General features: G+C 27.0%; 1 protein-coding gene across 3 annotated transcripts; it reads right to left on the minus strand.

Moving 5' to 3' along the window:
• Window positions 1–2,986: 2,986 nt before the first annotated feature.
• On the minus strand, window positions 2,987–19,279 carry LOC100205540 (uncharacterized). 3 transcript variants are annotated; one of them, XM_065819027.1, is made up of 4 exons: window positions 19,099–19,279; window positions 13,510–13,737; window positions 10,584–10,761; window positions 2,987–3,712 (listed from the first exon to the last, which is right to left on the minus strand). In XM_065819027.1, exons 3-4 carry the CDS (start codon window positions 10,746–10,748, stop codon window positions 3,194–3,196), a joined length of 684 nt encoding a protein of 227 aa, XP_065675099.1. In that variant the 5' UTR covers window positions 10,749–10,761; window positions 13,510–13,737; window positions 19,099–19,279; the 3' UTR covers window positions 2,987–3,193. The 3 variants fall into 3 exon arrangements, with proteins under 3 accessions (XP_065675099.1, XP_065675100.1, XP_065675098.1); XM_065819028.1 differs by lacking the exon at window positions 13,510–13,737 and having other exon boundaries at window positions 19,099–19,194; XM_065819026.1 differs by lacking the exons at window positions 13,510–13,737; window positions 19,099–19,279 and adding an exon at window positions 11,681–11,854.
• Window positions 19,280–22,614: the final 3,335 nt, after the last annotated feature.

Consider the following 22,614-nt stretch of genomic DNA (forward strand, 5'->3'; position numbering starts at 1 on the left):
GAGATTAAACATGCTCAAAAATCAAAAAAGCAGTTTTTTTCCTGCTTTAATGCATCTAAGTCTGTAAATTAGAACTTACTGGTGCTTGTCTAACATATAGCTTTGTACAAAGTTTGTTTTTCTATCTTTTTTTTTTATGTTTTAAGGGAGGGGGGCAATATTCTTGATTTTTCCCCTCAATCTACGGATCTGCCTCTGCAATGTATACCATAAACTAAGATCTTGTCTATATTTAAAAATACACTTTTTTATCCTTTTATTTATTGTAAAAACGAGACGTCCAATGAAAAAAGTACTGCTGTTATTGACATCAGTATTATTGAATTATATATAAAAAAAAACTCAAATTGTAATCAGCAAAATAAAATTAATTTGCAGAGTAGCGTAATCCAATTATAATAATACTTATTTCTTTATCTCAATCTTTAAGCTGCTTAAACTTAAAACTTAAAAGTAAATTTTAAATAAGCACTATCTATAACAGTATTTAAAAAAAAAAAAAAATTGAAAGGTACTTATGTTACTATTGTAACGGTTTAATGGATAAAAGTATGAGTTCCAAGGACATTTGGATTACTACTCTTTTTCAAGATGTAATTGAGAACTTGAAAGCTGTAATTAAGGAACGTAAGATGTAATTTAGAACATGAAAGTTATAAATAAGAAATCATAAGATGCAATTGAGAACATAGTAGTTGTAATTAAGAAAAGTTTATAATATAGGTTTACAGAACAAAGTTTTTGTACTTTTAATTTTTTCGTCTAATTTAACTTGTAATTAAAGATTGGTTTCTAATTTAGCCAGGGTGGCCGTATGGGTTGGTTTTCAATAAATAATAATATACTATCAATAAAATAAAAAAGTGATGAAAAAGGCATTGCGGTTTCTGCGGTAACTGGAAAAATCCTATCGGGTGTTTTTTTTGTTTGTTTGTGAAAATTATATTTGAGAAATCAGATGAATAATAAATAAAACACAAATAACTTATTTACAAAAAAATATAAAAATTTAAATCGAATTAAAAAATGTAATTAAAAACTATTGTAATATTCAGTTAAACACCAACTTGGGCATCTTATATATTTAAAATCGTTGCGTAAAGCTTCGTAGTATGTTGAGAAAAATCACCTTCTATTATTATACTAATTGCCGCAGAACCAATTCTTTCCAAAGCTGCATTCGTTGTTCGACAATGTCAGCACCAAATACAAATGAAATGCGTTTTTAACGTTACTTTTTATTTTAGACTAGATTATTTCCACCGGGTTCTACAATGGATTGTGGGGTTCTAAACGTTACAACTGAGCGGGAGAATTTTTAAACCCCTTTTCCAAACGAGCGTGACATGCAGCATAATCTGTTATAATGACCAAATCCTCTAAAAGGCTCCTGGATGTAACTGACTGGTGAAACATAACTAACATCTACTTGTTACAAGATTCTGCATTAAATGATGAGTTTCCATTATGACAGGATGAATTAAAGGCTAACTTATATTTGACCCCTAAATTTTGTGCCAGAGTCATCCAATCGTCATTTTGCTCAATACATTCAGCAATTCTTCTTCTGTCATTCGGTGAAGGTTAAACATAATGTTTTCTTTTAACTCAATTACATTTTACAACTTTTTAATTACATGTTGTGTTTCTCAATTACGTATTGCAATTTCTTAATTACAAATTCCATGTTCTTAATTACATCTTGAAAAGGTGAAGAGATGCCACGAATATACGGTGACTATTCGGTATTCGGCCGATTCAGCGACTTTTTTTAACTATTCGGAATTCGGTATTCATCAATAGATCTTATTTTTTATTAATATAAAATCTATTGGTGGTAAGTTATGAATAAAAATTTTTATCGTTTGATGATAGCAAATGATTGCATTTTTCATATGTCAATAAATGTGTGCTGTAACATAACGCAATCACAAATGAAAAAAACTAGGGCTAAAACTTTGACAAGAAAAACTGCAAAGAAATTTAAGTGCAAGTGTCCTACATCGTAAAAACATTAAAAAATAAAACAAGCATTTGTGACATATAGAACAAAGAAATTCGCACTGATAAGTATAAAGAGCAGTTTTAACTGTAAGGTGGATGAATGTGTTGTAAGTTTAGTAACCGTGAATTTGCCATTGATGACGAGCATAGGCGTGTCCAGACCTTACTCACAGGTCGTGCACAACAGTGGCATATTAGAGGAATTAGGTTTCTACTCCCCCTGGTTATACTGTAGGTAATAATTAGTATTAGTTAGGCTATACCTGGATAACTAAATGATAAAAAAGGCTTTCTATATCTAAGAAAGTCTTTTTTTCACATCCATTTTTATAATTATAGTTCTTTTCAGTGATTTTTTCGCGCTTTTGACTCACTAAAAGGTCAAAAAAAAGGAAGAGTCACTAACAGCACTACTACTAACACTATTAAGTAGCGTATTGTTATATAGAGATTGCTATAGCAATTTATAATGTAAGTTTGATCAAACTTTGCCGGTCATGCCTGTGCATGACAAGCAAGAGCCGTAGACACGCCTATGATGACGAGTTGTATTTTACATAAACATAAAAATTTTGGAAACTGAAAATGAAGATCAACTGTGAAAAAAAAATTTTTTATTGCTTAAGGAAAGTTGATAAAAATGTTGAACAACTAATGTGCAAACTTGTATACAGAAAAATTGATGCAGTATGTCGTAATGGCAAGAAAGTATTTTTTCACTCCCGAGAGTAAAAAATAAACATATTGCTTATTATTCTGTACAAATTTTTTTTTCATTAAATTTTTCTTTGTACTTTTGCTACTTTTCTTTATTTTATGCTGAATTTTTGTCACAAAGGGTTACTAAAATTTCGAATACCACTTTATCATAACTTAAACGTAATTTAAATAGTTATGAAACGAGGCAATGTAAATTCTACGGTTTTGTATAAGGAGACACTCAGCTTTTTTTTTAATTTCAATCTGTAGATATAATTAACAATAACAATAAAGCTCTTTTTCTACGCGTAAATTTTTTATACAGAGATTATATAACAATCTGATATTTATACAACTTTAAACACGCCCGTACCCAGCTTTCAGACTTAATGCCTAAAAGTTATCTATAATAAACATCAAATATATCTGGGTGAGAGCCTGTTAAACATTTATAAATTAAATGAATTAAATTTTTAAAAGTCAAGAAACTCTAAAACGGTTTGATTAAAACAAAACTGTCCGTTTTAAAGCATTTTAAAATCATATATTCACAATCAAAGTTTAAAAGTTGCTGGTAAGATATTGAAATTTGATTACCAACCCCAACATCTATTTCAAGGGAGAATGTTTTTTTTGTGTTCTTGATTCTTCTTAAAAAATTCTCCGCTTTGTCAAATCTATCAAAAGTACTAATGTAAACAAAGTCTAATCGTTTATCGTCTTCACTCCGATTACTTGAATTTTTTGAATAATTAAGAAACTTTTCGTCTTCAGTCTCCAAATCTTCTGGACTTTCTTCGTTGGTGACAGGATATAATGTTCGACGTCTTAATTTCATGGCTGGCGACATTTGCAAAATTACAGAGTTGGCTTGTTCAAAGTATACTCGGTGTTTGTTCAAAGTATGTACTGGGTGAAAAATTTGTTTTCTTGACTCTAAAGTTTCGCAACTTGGAGATAAAATAAGATTTTTTAAAATGTGAAACGGTTTTCTTTTCAAACCAGGATCCTAAAAATACATCATGTACATTCATATTTATGGTGCAAAGTTAGAAAGCTGGACTATTTAATTTAGTCAACTAATAACTTGTTTGAAAGTTTAAAAATGTAGAAACATGAATTAACTTTAATAATTTAATATCAAACTTTATCTTATACTTTTAAAAACTTGTTACAAATAAATGTGATAAAACACTTTTTATTTAAAATGTTGCATAGTTTTTCATTTATTGTTATTTTTTTGATTATTTTTATTTAATGTGCATAATCTGGTAATAACTAGGGGTGCGCCAATGTATCGGCATTGATATTGACCTGCCGATGCATCGGCATCGGTTTTGGTAATCATCAGCCGATACCATTTGTTTTGAAAACACCAGTTTTTTTTTTAGTTTATTTCTATTTGCATGTGAAAATATAGTTATTCCGTAAACAAAAATGCATGCATAAGCCTAAATTATTATGTAGACATACCTGCAACCACTAAATCTTTAGCTATTTTGAACAGATTTTTATCAGAGGCTTCCGACAATTTTAGTGTTTTCCAAACTATACAAAGAGACAATAAATGTAAACGTAATGAAAATTGTAAAAAAGTATATTACGCCACATTCTTTCTTTTGATATTTTTGTTTGGCAAAGTTTACAAATTATTTTTTTATCTCAAAAATAGATTCCTTTACCTAAAACATCCAAAACGATTATATTTATTTTGTTTCTAAAATGGTATTTTGTTTCTAAAAAGGTATTTTGTTTCCAAATGTTTTTGAGGATACTAATATACAATAATTAACCACGTAACTATAAGAAATATGGAAATTTAACCACGTTTAAAAATGATTGCAAGATTAAGCTTTTTTGTTTCAGCAACAGAAATACATTTTGAAACTGCTCATCGTCATTCAAATTTTCTACATTGACGCAAGCAGTTTGTTTTTCGTTAGGTTATAAGTAATTACGTTTTAAAAAACAAGATAATTCGAATAAAAATAAAATACATAACCAAATAGTCATAAAACCTTTAAATTTTCACATACAAAATCGTGAAAAGAAATCAACAAAGAACAGCTTGTCGCTTTGTTGTTCAAACATTAGGTAAATTAAATGGACTATTACAAGCATAAATTAATTTATAATAATAATAACAAACTATGTAATTAATTATTTTTTTAATTTGGAAAGTTCAGTAAATCAGAAAGTTGGAAATCAGTGTAATGTCTCAGTGTAAACTCTCACGTGATTCGAAAATAAAGAAAGCAGCTATTACTGTATAATATGATATATAAAAACTTCATATATTTTTAGAAAAAATCATTTATTTAATTTTGTTTTAAATAAAATAACTTTTGTCTAATTTCTGTGTCGTAAGATATTTTAGTTAATTAAGACCAATTGTGTTTTAAAATTTAAAAGTAGTTTTACAAGCATAGAAAAAGCATAAAAAGTTATTTGTAATGTGATGTAAAAAACGTGACGTAAAAAACCATGTTTTTGTAAGTAGATAGTAAATCTCGTGCAAATAATAGTGTTATTCTTAAAAAGATGAATGTTAACTTTAAAGCATAAGGAAAAGTCAAAAATTTTAAAAGGTTGTACTTTAATATTCCCTGCATATTAAAAAAGCTATTCTGAAAATAATTGACGAAAAAAAAGTGCAAGTTAATCTCTTTAATTTTTGAAGAAAAATCGTTTCAAAACGTTTTTTTTTTAATTTATGTTATGTAATAATTATATAACAACAACGAAAATAAATAAAACACTTTTTTAAATCATTTCACAAACAATTAATAGATAAGCTCGCACATTTTTGTTTTTGCACAAAGTCCGCAAATTTGAGGAGGTTACAAAATTTAGATCATAATTTCCAAACATTTTCAATAAAAGTAAAGTTTTCCAAACATCTTTAATGAAAATAAACATAAGGTTGGTTTAAAACTGTAAAAAGTTGAACTCTCACCTTTGGTTAAGGGCGTGATACACAGACATCTGATTAGGAATGTGCTACACTTATATTTGGTAAAAGTCATGCTTTACATTTAGAGCTTTTGTTATTCCTAGGGTCCAATGATTGTAAACTTTCTCAAAGTCATCTTCATTTGTCATTTATGAAGATGCCTAAATTTGCAATGTGATTAATGCTCATAAGTTGTTGCAATAACAATTAACTTTTGTTCAGGCTGTGGATTTTAAACGTTGTTAGGCAATTATTTTGGATCACTTTTCGTTTATAATGCTCGTGAATTTATAACTTTGTTAGGCAATTATTTTAACTAAACGATTACTTCGCGGTTCAAAATTAAACTAGAAAAACAACTTGACATTCACAAAACCATTGTTTTGGATTATTTTTGGTGTATAATGCCCATTCATTATAAACATTATAAGGCATTTACTTTAATCAAACGATTACTTTTCAGTTCAAAGTTAAGCTAAAAAAGCAACCCATTGTTTAATAAAATTTTATTGTTCAAAACGTCTTTGAACTTAAATTTTAGAATAAATTTTACTTCTCATTAGTTTTTTACGCAGCTTTGTCCACTTTATAAAGTCCAGGACTTATGCAATAAAAATTACAGATTCGCAACAGATCTTTTGATTTTTATCAGTTTTTAGTCTTTTATCAAGTTTTTTATCAGCTTTTTTTTGTTTTGTTTCGATTTATGTTGACTTTTGGTTCTCTCTTTATTAATTTCTCGTATTTTCCGTTTCTTAGCTTAGCGTTAATTATTTTCAGTTTTTAAAAAATCTTTTCACCACTTATTTACTGCAGAAAAATTATTTTTCTGTTATATTCATTGTCTATAACATTTATGCTCCAACTCTAACAGAAGGGTGAAAAATAAGGTTTCTTGTTTCCAGCAAGATTTGGTAGTATGATGGCAAGAGTGTACACCGATGAAGTATTACAAACCAATTCTAACTAAATTTACAAACCGCGAATGAGTTTCTAACTCATTCGCGGTTTGTAAATTTAGTTAGAACCTGATTATTTGGAGATTGAAGTTTGTTGGTTCACAGAACATTGAATATTGATGCTGGTCCATCAATAAAGGTCGATTAAGGTTGGGGCAGTCTGTTACCCTAAAAATATTAACATACATTTTACGTATTTTATTTGAAAACATATAATTTGTATCGCGAAACATTTAATTTGTCATACCTTTTAAATTGAAAATATAAAATGTATATTGAATATAGTTCCATATCATTCGATAATCATTAAAACGATAGGTAATTTTAAAGGAAATAATGGGGAGTAATTTCCCCCCCCCCCTTCCCTTTCTAAAAAAGAATTTTTATATTTACCTTAGTTTTTAAGGATTCGCCCCACCCCCATCATTTTATAGAATCTCCCCTAATTAATGCTGTTTATAATATTGAGCAACTTCTGAATAAACACATAAAGTATACGATATTAGAATTAATACCTGGTTAAAATAAAAGTTGTCATCTTTCTATTTTTCTACTTAAAAACGGAAACTTTTAATACCGGATTGATCCAAAAACTTTACTTCATGATTGTAAAAGCGCTAAAATGACCTGTAAACACTAACAGCGACAAATGATGCAGACAAATGACACTGAAAGCTGGCACCAACACTGACACCGACAACTGGATGAAGTTTGTTTTAAATGAGTGCCAGCAAAGTTGGCAAATTAAATTATTTTTATTATTATTATTTTATTTTTTTTTGCATCAGTAAAATTAATTTTTAAATACAACTCATAATTGTTTAAACTAAAAGAATCGAATTCTACTTTGAAAATCTTCTATTGACTTGTTGTTCTATTGACTTGTTGTTCTATTGACTTGTTCTTCTATTGACTTGTTCTTCTATTGACTTGTTCTTCTATTGACTTGTTCTTCTATTGACTTGTTGTTTTACGTCAGAAAGACCTTAAGCGTTAGGAATACTTTTTGAATAAATGGATCTATCAAAAAGCGTCATTGAATTGTGTCTGTAAATATCATAGCTGACAAATATGCAACAAAAATGTGACACATTCAGAATGTTGTATATGGGTTAGTTATTATAACATATTAAAAACTTCTACTTATCTATGATTTATTGTATTGAAATAATCAAGAATATTACATGAAGTTGTTGTTTCAGTACCTATACTTCTCATTATTTTAGCACTTTGACCTCGTATTTTTTAAAACATGAATAAAAGTTACACCCTTTGAAATTGATTTGTTGTTTAAAATTATAATTAATTCTGAATTTACTATGATTTCTCACTATATTTTACCAAAAATTTATTTTAAAAACATCCAAACGTAATCTATTGTATATTTTTATTCATTAAACTAATTTTAATGAATCAAATTGTTTATCAAATTACTTTTAATAAGACATTCTGCAAAAAAAAAATTACTTTTTTTTGGTTATTAAGGCATTTTAAAAAAACCTTAAGGTTTTGTTACAGAGCACTCTTTCAATGAGCGTTTAACTAGTAGGTTCATGCTCCTATACCTATGTTTTATATATGGCCAGAGCAAGCTTCAAATCATGTACTCTTGATTCTGAAGCTCTAACAACTGCGCCACGGCTGCCTAAAATCTTTTACTTTATTTGAAACAATAACTAACAAGAACTCAAAACATATTGGCTTCTGCCTAAAACAGACATTTTGGAGAGCGACAGTTAGTTTGGTACCTGGTTATCTGGAATCAATCTCTCTTAAGTATACTGTAGAGTGGAGAACGTTGACCAAATCTTTTTTTCTTTAATGTTTTTATTATAGGCATTTTGTTTTTTATTTCTTTTTTTTTTATACCTAAAAGTTTGGGAAAATCTAAAATTATTATAACTAATAATTATATATAAAATTGTTATATAATAACTGGTAAAATCATTAAAAGTTTATGTTCAGTTTTCATTTCATAACATTTTTGTTAGAGCATATCACCTGGGCCAAAATTTTCCAAAGATAATTTTTTATTCTATTATTAATTTTTTTAACTATGCTTATGTTTGTTGAAACTTAAATATCAAATATTTAAGCATGTTGATTGAATATTTGTTATTTAAAGTTATTGAAACTTGTATATTTTATGTTAAGGTTTGTTGAAACTTAAATATTTTATATTTAGGTTTGTTGAAAGTTAAATATTTTATATTTAGATTTGTTGGAACAAACCACATAGTACAAAACTTAAAAAATGCATTACTTATTTAATAGGCCATGTTTATTTTCAAAATATTTCGAACATAAAATATTACAAATCCGAAGTAAAAATTTTTATTTGTTGTTTAGGATAGGTTTTAACATATACCCAATATGTATTAAAATTAGTATTCACAAAAGGGTTGCATGTAGCATTGCAATGTGCAACCCTTAACGTTTGAACAACCTGCTTTAAAAAAAGCTTTTTGCTAAAATTATCAATTGATAATATGTAATATTATATAGTAAAATAATTCTTAAACTATAACCATTAAACTTAATACTCATATTTGCAGAACTGTTAAACACCAGTAAAATCATCACCACCACCACCACCACCACCACCACCGCCACCAGTGAACCGCCATCGGTTATAAATACTTCAAACAAATTGTTCAAAATATATTTCGGCTAATTAAAAAGACTAAACTTCCCCCGAAAGTAATATTTTTTGGTGAAGCCATACTCTAAAAATCAGTTTTTGATCTTCATTTTCGATCTGATTTGAACGATGACAACAATAAAAAATATTATTTGCAGTTATCGTAAGCACTCTAAAATTCAATAGCAGCATTCAAATATAACCTTACATGTGCTTACACTGACGCATATACTTTATAATTTTACTTTTTAAATTAGTTTGTATATTATATCAGCAACTTTATTATGGTTAAGTTTAATTGCTTTTTTTCCAATGTACGTTTGTCATTTATAAGAAGTTCCTAATTTATAAATAATTATTTTATAATTATAGACAGAAAAAGTAATTTATTAACGCGTAAAACACAAAAGGAAATCATACACATAAAACACGTAACGATATTATAAACACGTAAAACACATAACGTAATTGAGTTTATTTAGATTTAGATAAGGAAAATATGTGTGTATATCTTTATACAGTAAAGTTTTTTAAGAAGACATGTACTTTAGATTTTATTATTTTCCAGCAACAATTACAAGAAACTAAACTAATCTATTAATAAGTCAACAGTTAAATCAAAATTTGAATACTTTAGTCAAGTATACTAATATAACAACCTATTAATAAGAAGTTTGAAGTAAAACTTTAAACCAAATACTATACAAAAGTAGAATTAAAAAATAGCTTGAAAAATGATAATTATTAATAGTTATTATTTCGAGGAAGTAGGGAAGTCAATTACCTCTTTTATTTTTTTTGCTGCATGGAAAAAATTGTTTTTCAAATAGGAAACACATATTGTGAGATGAAAAAATAAAGATCTTTGAAAATTGTATTTATAAAGCAATTTATTCAGCAAATTAAAAAAAATTTATTATTTGAAAATAAATAATAGTTTTTATTAAACTAAATTATAAATGTTTCTTTTCAATAATATAAAAAGTTAGTAGAGAATATTAAACAACATTCTCACCTCGTCCAATTTTATAATATGTTTAGGCATATATATCATTATGAAAAAATTGGTCTTTAAAACAATAAAAATCTTAAATTACCTCACGGTAAATATGAAATATATATGAAACTGACAAAAAAATAATTCTTCATAAGGCAAGTAAAAAAGTATATACAAACAAATAAATAAAGTATATCATATTGATAATAGAGACAGTAAGTTAAAATAATAACGACATAGTACAAAAGCTGTACAATTTTAACAAAACAGCTTATTTATCTAGTTTGAACTAATTAGACAAAAAATAAGTACAAAAATTAATATTTTTACCGAAACAGCTCGACTTCTCAATGATCCTTGAGTTTTAAGGCAACTTTTTAGCTTTTCCAAAATATCAACTAAGTCAACTACCTCGATTGGAATTGGATGTCCGTTTGTATATCTACATCTTAAAATGAGATCGCTTGAGAATACGTACTTTAACTCAACTTCCATTTATATTTCTTAACTAGAACGTAAATATAATTACTATAATGTTAAATGCAAAATAATACCAGCTCTCAAGCAACTGTGTTTTATTATTTATTAAATAAAAAAGTAATCAATAAAAGAGTCTAAGGTAAAGTGTCAGCGCGCAGCCAATTTTCTACTGCAAAGTGAATGTAAATGGCATAGTTAGATGCAAGATTTAAACAAGTTTTTACTGCCTTATAGCTTCACTCTAAAATTTTGCACTTTTATAAACTTATTTTTACCATTTCAGAAAATATAAGTCTAGACTGATTACACAATTAATATATAACGACACATCAAATGGCATATTTACGACAGTCTTTTCTATTTAGCCAAACTTTTGCAACATTTGATTGGTTATTACAAAATTCTATTGCTTTTTCTTCGGAATTTTTTTGTCTATTTCCAGTTATCATAATCATATTTATCTGAAGGTAAACTATTTATCCGAATGTATGAAAATGCTATAAATAGAAAAAAATACTTTGCTGTAGCTAGAGAGTCAGACCCCCAAATTTACTACTGAACCCCAATTAGTTTTGACCTATCTGTCTTTTCTAAAAAAATAATAATAATATCGACTGATCGTTAAAACTTTTTTTCTTAAAAAAAAGTCTTCACATTTTTACCTGGACCGCCTCGACAATCCCTATAACAAGGTTGCCTCGATGAGGTGTGCGTGGTGCCTTACCACGTCCCAGATAAAATGTATAACAGAATAAAACAATAGAGGTTTTCTAATTTTTACTTTTGTGGTTGTTAAATAACAAACAATTATAAAAATAGATTTTATAACTACGGACGCGGAGGTGTTAAATTTTAGTAATATTACTGAAACATAAAAACATTTTTTTTTTAATCAAAACGTTCTATTGTTATTTTTATATAAAAAAAAATATATAGATACTACTTACTGAGTTTGTCTTTCTGAATTATTAAGACAGTAATGTTTTAGTTGAGGAGATTTTCAATTAATAAAAAAATGAGTTATGACAGGGATGTTGTGGAATCGAATCAAAAAATTTTATGGTAGTTAGTGCTACTTTGTTGATAGAAATTTTCCCGCTGAGATGAAAAAAAAAATATTGTGTGTGGGAGTCTCAGCACGCAATGTTTTTTTCATTGTGTGGAATGACGGAAAGCCAATACTATATTTGTGTTACTCCAAGTTGTAGTTAAATATATAAATGCGTCTTAGGTTGACGTCATTTATATATTAAGTATTGAGATCATAAAAAAACCACACAAAACTTTTGGGAGATATCTATAATTACTTAAAGCAAGTAACAATATAAGTAAAACTTTACTGCACTATATTATTTAAAATTTTATTACATAAAAATAAAACAAAAAATAAAACATAAAAAAGAAAGAAAACGTTATAAAAAAGATAAAATGTGCGTAAAAATAATATATCAAAAAACATGCAATTGAAGCAAAATAACAAAAACGTAAAATAGAAATAAAAAATAAAATAATATAACAAAAACATAAAATAACAAAAACGAATAAAAATAAAATAAATGACAAAAATAAAAATATTTAATTAATAAAGAGAATATAATATTTTGTCTTCCTATTATTATTATTATTTTTTTTTTTTTATTTACATATAAAATAAATAAAAATCTTTTCACAAATAACAAATAAAAAAGTTTATAATAAATTTTTTTTTTTTTTAATACAAAATAATGTATATAATTTATAAAATTACATGTTTTTAATTTTTATTATTTTTTAAAGTATTTTATACTTAAGAAGCGGATATCTTCTAATCTTCATAATTATATGTTGTCTGTATATTTGTTGAAACTTTTTTTAATCGTTTTTATTTGACGTTTTATTAACTTGATGAGCACCATATTTAACCGTTGATCATAAACTTTACCACCAAACCTAATTAATTTTTAAAGACCATAAAAAAATAAAAACCATAAATATTGTTTAATAAACTCTTAAAATTTGTTTCTCCAAAAACAAATGGTCTGTCTTTAGTTTTGTACCTTTAACTGATACATTTTTTATATTACATTTTTTATTTTGTTTACTGAAAAATTCATATTACAGTAAAAGAGTAACAGTGAAAAAGTATATATATATATATATATATATATATATATATATATATATATATATATATATATATATATATATATATATATATATATATATATATATATATATATAAATTACGCCATTTAAAATCTTTTTAGATGTTCTTAGGTTTACTTATAGTTATAGTTATACTTATAGTTATTATAGTTAAGTACCCCTCGATTCCTCAATTGGTTTTTGGAGGTTTCTAATAGTAACTTATAAAACTTACTATAGAAACAAAGCTTCCTTTGTGAAAAAGAAATCTTGTAAAAAGTATTTAATTTGACTAAAATTATTTCTTTTACTTTAACCATACTGTATATAAATTATTTATATATTACTTGTTTGTAAAGTGTTTACTAGTTATTTGTTTATTATTGTTGTTTATAAATTGCAACATATTATATTGTATATAAGTACTATATTGTTTATCAATAAAAGTTTTTAAACTATATACTAACCTTCCAAAATTTTATTGCTTAAATAATTTTTAAAAGTATTTTATTCTTATAAATTTTACAAATTATTTGCGTTTTTTGTAATTGCTTAAAAAAAATGTTTATTCTTTTACAATTGTGAATTTTTTTTTAATTTTTTAAATTTTTTTGTATTTTCTGGTTAATCTGCTTTTTGAAGTTTTGGTTACCTTTTAATATTTTGGTTATCTTTTGATGTTCTTGTTTTCGTACCTTTGTAACATTTTTTTGAGTTGCCGTTGCGTAGTGGTTAGTGCGCTTGTATCAGAAACTAGAGATCCGCGGTTCAACGTCACCTCAACGCAAGTTTCATAACATCCGTAAAGAAAGAGGCGTGAACTTCCTTTCGAAGGCTCTTCCGCGGTTCTCTGTGATAAAACCGTAAGGGCTTGGGACAACTAAAACAAATTTTGAAAAAAAAAAAAATTAACCTTCTTTATGAGATTTCCGTTGACCTTTTTAAATTCTGCTTGATTTTAACTTTTAACAATAATGTAAACTTAATTTAAAGCAACTTAAATATTTTTTCTTGGATTTTTGTTGTTAAATTTATAGAATCTCTAGGCCAGCTGAATAAAAAAAGCAATTGCTTTTACTCAGCGTTTTATTCTTATTTCTAAATTCATAAACTCGCTAACTTTACTTTTAGTGACAAAACTTAACCAATCCTATGGTAATACAAATTAAAAAAACAAACAAACAGCAAAGCTTTCATTTCATGGCTACAGTCTGTGACATAATTAACATTTATAAAGCTTTAGCTTCAAAGCGATTTTGGTAAACGAAAGAAAAAAACAGCAAATAGCAATGAAAATATCAGTTTGATGTTTTTACTTTAATTTGTTGTTTGATGTTTAACAATTTATATATTAGAAATTTAAATCCAAACTCAAATTTCAATTATAATCTTACTTAATTTAAGAAGTTTAAGAACCATACTTAACAAAGTTTGATTTTTCTTTTAAAGAATAAAATCCATAGAGGTATACTTTTACAATCTTAACTCAATCACTCTCATTACTTTTACATCTTAACATATAAATATTACATACAATATATTTATAACATTGATAACATATAAATATATATTTATAAAGATTGTGCGATAAAATAAAACGTTAAAAAAAAGCGTTAAAAACTTCACGCGCAGCTTAGTTATAGTTTTTGTAACACAATTTTTTGTTGTGTGGTAAACAGAGACCGAGGAATAACTAGGAATCTCTTTTTTTTTAGTTTGGCTAACAGGGCTAAAATAGCAAAATGAAGCTTTTGTTTGGTAAAAAATTGATTTTTAATGTAAAAAGTTTTTGAAATTTTGAAGTTCTTTCAGGTTTAGTATTGATTGCAAAAAAAGTGATATTCTAAATTATGGCAAGGTTTGAGTCCTGCATAGATTTTATCTGTTGTCATATAACCGGACTCTTCCTTTAGCCTATCAGCAATAACTGTTACATAATTTATAATGTGATCATGACTTACGGTTTCATTTTGAATCGTTTTGATAAGATTATTTTCATTTAAAGTAATAAGTTACTGTCTCCGCTGATTCCACATAGGGGTCGTCCATAAATTACGTCCCACAATTTTTGACACTTTTTGACCCCCTCACCCCTCTCCCCCTCCTCCTTCTTCTCCTCGTCGTAAAGCATCCGTAACACTTTATTGACCCCCCCCCCATATTACGCAACAATTTTGAACCCCCCTCTTCTCCTAAAAAATTTTTTTAATTTTTTTACAAAGTCTATTCTTCCGATATTATAATATATAATAATATGTAATATATGAATAAGTTGGTAAAGTCATATGTTCCTAATTTTTTTCTATTTTTATTGAATTTCTTAAGTATATTTTCAATTTTTCTTTGCACTGTAGATTTCCGTTGTTGAATTAGAAAATCTAATTTACCTCTTTAACCATAATCACAACTCTCTCTCTCTCTCTCTCTCTCTCTCTCTCTCTCTCTCTCTCTCTCTCTCTCTCTCTCTCTCTCTCTCTCTCTCTCTGTTCTACAAGTAAAAAAGCTACTGTATACATCAAAAAAATATTTTTTACAATTCAGCATAATTAAAACGTACTATACAGTTTTTACACTTTCTTAGAAAAAATTAATCTTAGCTGGAGGTTCTCTTTCTTTTTACTGATATCAAAAATATATTGAGACACTCGATTGCTCGTTCTGCGCATTATCTTACAAATGGGCGGACCATTAATTGTCTGTCCATCTGTAAGATATGAATCTAAAAATTGAGGCGTGAGTCTCTTTTCTCTTCTAGAAGAATATATTTCAAAACAGCTAGTACTGCTTGGGAACTCCATTTTGCATTATTTAATTTAGGTATTTTCTGAAACTTCACTTTAGGAAATACTCCAGATTCTTCAAAAAAGCGGATTACCCGAGTTAAATGAAATTGAAATTTCATTTCATTACGCCATCCTGCTTCAGTATTCAGTATTCAGCATTCTGTTTTAGTAATCTTCTTTACCATTTTTCCTGAACTGTTCGTAAATCTTTACAAGTTCCGGGATAAACGGATATACGATATTGAGCAATATGTTGTTTACTCCAAGTTTTTCATCCATTACTACGCGAAGAACTCGGTCAAAAATATGATGTTGACAATCAATGAACTGTGGTTCTTCCAGTTTTTTTTTCAGTAAAACATCTTTGTAACTGCTACAATCATTTTTATATTCTTCGTCGAGAATAGCTGTTGTAACTTTAACAACTGTATCTGCTTTTCCGTCAGGTAGATCTAAAGCATGTATCTTAACTTCTATTTGTTCATTCTTCAACACTAACACTTGTTTTTCTTGGTGGCTAATACGTTTACCATCAAAGTGCAATGACCAGCATTTTAAATGTAGTGTTTTTATTTCATTTTTAAGTTTGACAGCTTCTTAAATAGTTGATATGAATAAACCAGACTGTGAGAGTGTTTGAATGTCAATTCCATTATGAGTTAACTACCAACAAATGTTTGCTGCGTTACTTGTTGATTACTTTAAGGGTATTTTTTTCTTTTGCAGTTTTAATTTTGAAGTAGTTCTTGTTGGTTCTTTTGGAGTGTTCTCCTGAATCTTCAGATTCGAAATTAGCGTTGTTGCTGAAGCCGTTACTGTTGTTGAAGTAGGCTTCACGAATATTTTCCGTTTTTAGGATGGATAGTTTTTGAACTAGCAGTCTTTTGAGGGAAACTTGGAAGGTTGCTGAAGGGAAGGTAGTTGAAAGCAAAGAACAGGTCGGATTGTATACCCGACCTGTTATTTGCTTTCAATCTGAAGATAATACAATCTTTTGTCCTCACTGCAAAGTCTTCCACCATCTTTTTTTTCGATGTCAAAACTTCATTCAATGGATTGTTTTACACATTTATTGTACGTCTTCAGCCCTTGATCCAGCTTTTCTAGTACAACTTGAATTGATAAATGTGGTAGTGTTTCCACTAGTTTTTGTAGTGGAAGCACTTTTCTTATAGAACATTATAAAATAATAAATTTAAGTTTTAATTGTACTTCAATATTATTCAGCTGTTATCTGGCGAATACAGACTTATATATAATTATTAGCGTTTCTTAGTCAGGCAGCTTTTATAGTCTTTACTTTGCAAATATTCATAAACTTTTAGAAAATTCTTGAAAGTTTTAAAAATTTCTAAAAGCATTCAGAACAGTCCAAAAAATTCCAGAAATTTCCATAGCGTTCATAAAAATTCTTCAGAAAGCCTTAATGCTGCTGCCTGCAAATACTACTTATATACCATTTTAAAAATTTCTTGTTTTGGGTGAATTTTTTTGATAACTAATCAGAATAAAACCCGTTTTCATTACTTTTGATCAAAAGTTTATTGATTTATGATATAAATATATATATATATATATATATATATATATATATATATATATATATATATATATATATATATATATATATATATATATATATATACATATATATTGGTGAAGAGTATATGTCATATAAATATTGTATGGGTAAGTACACCCAAAACTAAAATAAAATCTTTTTATCGGCATCAGAAACACGCAACTCGCATAATAAATTTAAAAGTTAGTTTTTCGAACAATGAACCGCTTTTTAAAGAAATGTACGCCTTAAATGTTTATCAACTAAATGTATTTAATGTTTGGTGTTTTATGTACAAATGTAAAGAACTTATGTCCCCGATGTTTTTGTAAACCTTTACAAAATTAAACCCCAAAACAAATATAACCTATGTTATAATAGCATTTTAGAAAAACTTATTTGCAAAAATATACAAGCTCAATTTTATATATTTTATTTTGGACCTTTCTTCTGGAATGAATTAGTACGGCCTAATCTTGTTTTTTCATCTGAATTGACCTATTCCTTTTTCAAACAATCTATTAAAAAATTATTTTTTCAACAAAAGATATTCTTGATTTTTTTCGATTTAAAAAAAAAAAATTTCTGTTACTATACTGCATAATGATTTGTTACGTTTTAGTGTAGGTTTCACTTTTGAAGTATTAAATTTATGATATATTTAATGGTTATATATTTTCGGTATGTTTTTATTGTAGCAGAAAATAGAGTTTTGTTAAAGGCCTCGTGATAAGGTCATTGCAATCTTCTTGAAGTCCTGCCCGTACAATATTATAAATGTTATTGTAAATAATATTATACGGCAAATAAAATAGATTATAATAAAAATAATAATAATAATATATATATATATATATATATATATATATATATATATATATATATATATATATATATATATATATATATATATATACATATTTTCCTCTCCAACCCAAATGTGAAATGTTTTCTCTCCAACCCAAACAATGAGCTAATTTAAATGATTTTTTTACTGTTGTATACTAAATTTATATTCATAAACAGGTCTAAATTTTTAACTAATTTAACTTTTCAAATGTTGCACCCTCACACGTTAACGATTGGTAAAAATAATTAATTAACTTCCTGTAATTGTTATGTCACAGCTCTGGATTAGTAATTTTCTAACTTGTGCTGATTCTGCAATATTAAAACTTTTAAATTTTAAAATGCATAAACGCGCTCAACATTTGTAGTATACAAGAAAAAAAAACTTGGGATTTCATTTTTACAATACAATGTTTTATAAACATATTTTTTTTAAATCCTATTAAAGTAATTAAAATAAATATAAAAATAAAGTTAAAAAGTTATTTCACAGGTCACGACTTTCATACAAAAATAAATGAAAGAGCTTATAGACATTGTAGCGATCTAGGGCCTGAAGGATGTAGACTTTACGTTTTGGGGTACAAAACCTTAACCAGTACGTCACGCCACGTCAAAAATTTTTAGCGGCCGTACGGCTGCTTATTAAAAACGTCAATAAAACGTACCGTGCAGTAAATTTTTGAAACATTTTTGCATGATATTTTGCATTAGAGAGTATAACAATAGTTGCTTGCAAACCTTTATTAGTATTTTAATAAAATAGTTACTTTTAATAATATCAGATATTCGAGTGAGAATTTCACAAGTCTTAGAAATCAGAGATAAACAAGCCGGGTTGTTGAATAAAAATCAGCGATAGGCATGTCGGGTTGTTCAATAGTTTGATAAATAGATTTAATTTTTTTTAAATAAAAATTGGAAACGTCTTTAATTATTAAGAAAGAATGTATATAGTTTTTGCTGTATATTTATATGCTAAAGAGAAACTTTATTGTCGATCTTTCAACAGCGCCTATTAAAATGATGAATTTATAATTGTACTTACGATTTTCTAAGCCATATGATAAACTTGGTACAGCCAGAAATTCAAACAATTGCGCTGTTGATAAAATACAAACTAAGTTTCAATTAATTTTTGAAGTGTTGAGAGTCGTTAGCTTAAATTGTGTTTTTGTAACATAATTTTGACCGGAGGTAATACATTTGGTTTTTCATAATTTTTTGTTGTTAGACCCAAGCTTAAAATAAGCTTTTTAATGTCGGAAATTGAGATTAGAATGTTCTAATATAACGATGTTTGTAATTGTTGCCAGTAATTGTGGGAAATTTTTATATGCTAGCTAGTATATATTAAAAGCATTCCTGCAAAGTAATTCTTGTTTATTGGATTTATAATGCATATATTTTGTGTTACTGAAGTATATAATGTAATTAAAAATTCTGTTTTTTTATTATTTCAATGTCCTTTAAAATGTGTCCTGCAGCACTTATGATGGTGTTGCAGCGCATATGATGACCGTATTTAAAAAAATAATAAACGCTGTACTCCGCAATAGAGCACCTCATAAACGTGTTAAACAAAGAAGAATATGCAAAAGTAGTTATTTTTAAATTTTTTTTTGGCGATCTGAAAAAAAATGTTGATTTTCGCCATGAATTAAATTGTATAATCTAAGTTATATTTCTATGGATAATGAGGCTGTGTTTTTAACTTATTATCGGTCGGGTAATTTACTTTCCATTAAAAAGAAAATTTTAATGAAATAATAAAAAAAACATTTCAATTTTCATATATCGTAGGTTAAAAATGTTATGTTTGTCAAAAGTTACCATAAAAAACAAAAATATTTTTCATTAATATTTACGCAAAAAGTGCTTATATTACCCAAACCACCTTGTAAAATTAGCACTTTAAATTAGTTAGAAAAAAATTACATTAATTAAAAAAATACTAACCTGACAATTTTACGCCACTTTATATTAAAACAATACTACATTGTATTACACAAAAAAAATCTTTCAAAAACTTTTCAAAAAAAGTTTTTGAAAAGTTTTGAATAAAGATGCCCTATAAAAGCGGATTGAGTTTATCCACAAGTTCTTACAAAGCTGCAGACTTATTAAATTCAAAAAATTATTTCAAATATTTCAATAAAATTCACAACACCGCAGAAATCCGATGTAAACATTGACCCGTTTCTTTGCTTTATCTTTCTGTGTAACGTAAAGCACATATCATACTATAATAAGAATAAACTTGAAACTGGTATTCCTGTACCAACAAAATTAAAACAGTTCTTTAACTGACTAAAAAGAGTATAGAACGCCGTAATATTTATTTGCACGTATTCAAAATTGTTTTCCTAAAATGATCTATGTGATACGTGCTACCAATTTTGCTTTATTGAAAATGCAACAAAGAACAAATTCAAAAGCATAAAAAGCATATTGTATCAAAGTACGAAAAAAAAAGGAGAGAAAGAAAAGGATTGAAAGCTGAACTACGACCATAGTTTGTATTAGCATATAAAATGGCGTCAGCTTGCTAAAAAGTAATGTGGCAAACAGATCCGATTTAAGTACTTCTTGGCCTGCCGACATTATAGACCTTCTAACTTCAACTGGTCTTCTAGTTTTTAAATTTAACAGCAGTTTAAAATAAATAAAAAGTTAAAATTGTTACAGTATGGCTTGCAAACGTATTTTTTTTTTTTTGTATTTAATAACGCATCGCGCGTGATTTATTACACTAAAACACATTGTATGATGAAAATATAGCACTAAACTTATCACTTTTGTGGTAAAGTGATAAGTATAGGTTTTAACACTTTGCCGGCATTTTTCATTCGCAAATGCAGAGATGATTACAAAATGCAAACAAATCGCTAAAAAACCTTGTGTGGATGCGAGCCCTAAAATATATTTACGTTGGTAAGACCGTTGTTGAAATTGCAGCAACATCAGCTGTTTTGTCATTCAATGATGGAGGAATTTGGGATTTGAGGTGGAATAGTGTAAAGTAAATATTTTGTGAACCTTTTTTTTTTTAATTTTAACACATAAAGTACTATATACATTTAATCTTATGAAAATTTTAGTATTTAACTCTTTTTCGTTTTTTACTAATCTTTGACCAAATATTGTTAAATTTTTTGCTAAAATCGGCTTTAGTTAGTCCTAATTAGGTACTTAATTATAATTTTTTTAAATACTTTTTTATTTTTTAATATCATTTCAAATGTGCATTAACAGTTTAGAAACATAAGATATCAAGAAGATTTTACATTAAATAAATTGATCTATTTTCCTATTTACCCAAAGACGATCCACACCTTCCCCTATAATCGCCTCTATATGTAGGGTAAATTAGGGTATTATGAGCACCTTGAGCGAAAATTGGAATATTTTCAAAAAATTATGTTGGATCCAAAATTTTAGTGAATAAATAATTTTGAAGGATCACTACTCATGATCCACTTACATATTGGGCAACCGAAATTTTTTCTAAAAAACACAGAGGTTTTAGAAATATAGCAAAAGTGCTCATATTACCCAAACCACCTTGTAAAATTAACACTTTAAATTAGCTCAAAAAAATTACATTAACTAAAAAAATACTAATCAGACAGTTTTACGCCACTTTATATTGAAACCATACTCTAAATACGCATTACGCAAAAAAAAAAAAAAAAAAAAGAAATTAGTTCGTTATTTAACAATTTTTTAACTCCAACCTTTAAACATGGTACAAGACAACTCAAACCAAAAAATTTTACAAAATTTTTGAAGTTAATTTACAAAAAGATATTTAGTATTGTTAAAATAATAAATGTTCACCATGATTTGTTTTTATTCAAAAGCAATTAAAACTACTGCAATTTTAGACTTTAAAATAGGTAATTTCAATGAAAAACACTGGGTAATTTGGGCATGCTCATATTACATAAAATTGTTATCTTTAAATAAAGTCAAAGCTAAATGTTTCTATGCATTGTTTTCGAACAAGTATGGAACGGATTTCTAGCTAACATATTTTTCTTTATGAAAATTCATTTCATAAAAAATGAAAATTCATTTCAAACTTTAGGCAATATCTTTTTAAAAAATCAAAAACTATTTTTGTAACAAATGTTAAGCAGGTTAAATTATCTTTCAAATAGTAAAAAAAAAAATATGTAAATCTGACGCAACGTTCATGATATTTTTTAGATTTAGTAAAAATTGTTCAACTAGCCCCCGGCTCTACCCTACACGCTATATTAGATGAAAAAACAAAATCATATTGAGAAAAACCAGCGTAAACCAATCCCAACATTTTTCGACCACTGATTATAAGATTAAATAAAAAAAAGGAAGTTGTTTGGAAGCATTTGAATAATGAATAAGGAAGCATTTGACAAATCAAACTAAAAAAAGTTGCAAAAACATTGGAATTATTGTGCGAATCAAACTAAAAGAGTAAAAAAAGCATTGGAATTATTGCAAAATAGTAAAAATTAAAAAAAAAATGAAACTGCTTTATAGCAAATCAAATAAATCAAATTTTTATTAACATTATAAC

The sequence above is a fragment of the Hydra vulgaris genome, chromosome 15 (assembly GCF_038396675.1).
Source record: "Hydra vulgaris chromosome 15, alternate assembly HydraT2T_AEP".
In the NCBI taxonomy this organism is placed as follows: Eukaryota; Metazoa; Cnidaria; class Hydrozoa; order Anthoathecata; family Hydridae; genus Hydra; species Hydra vulgaris.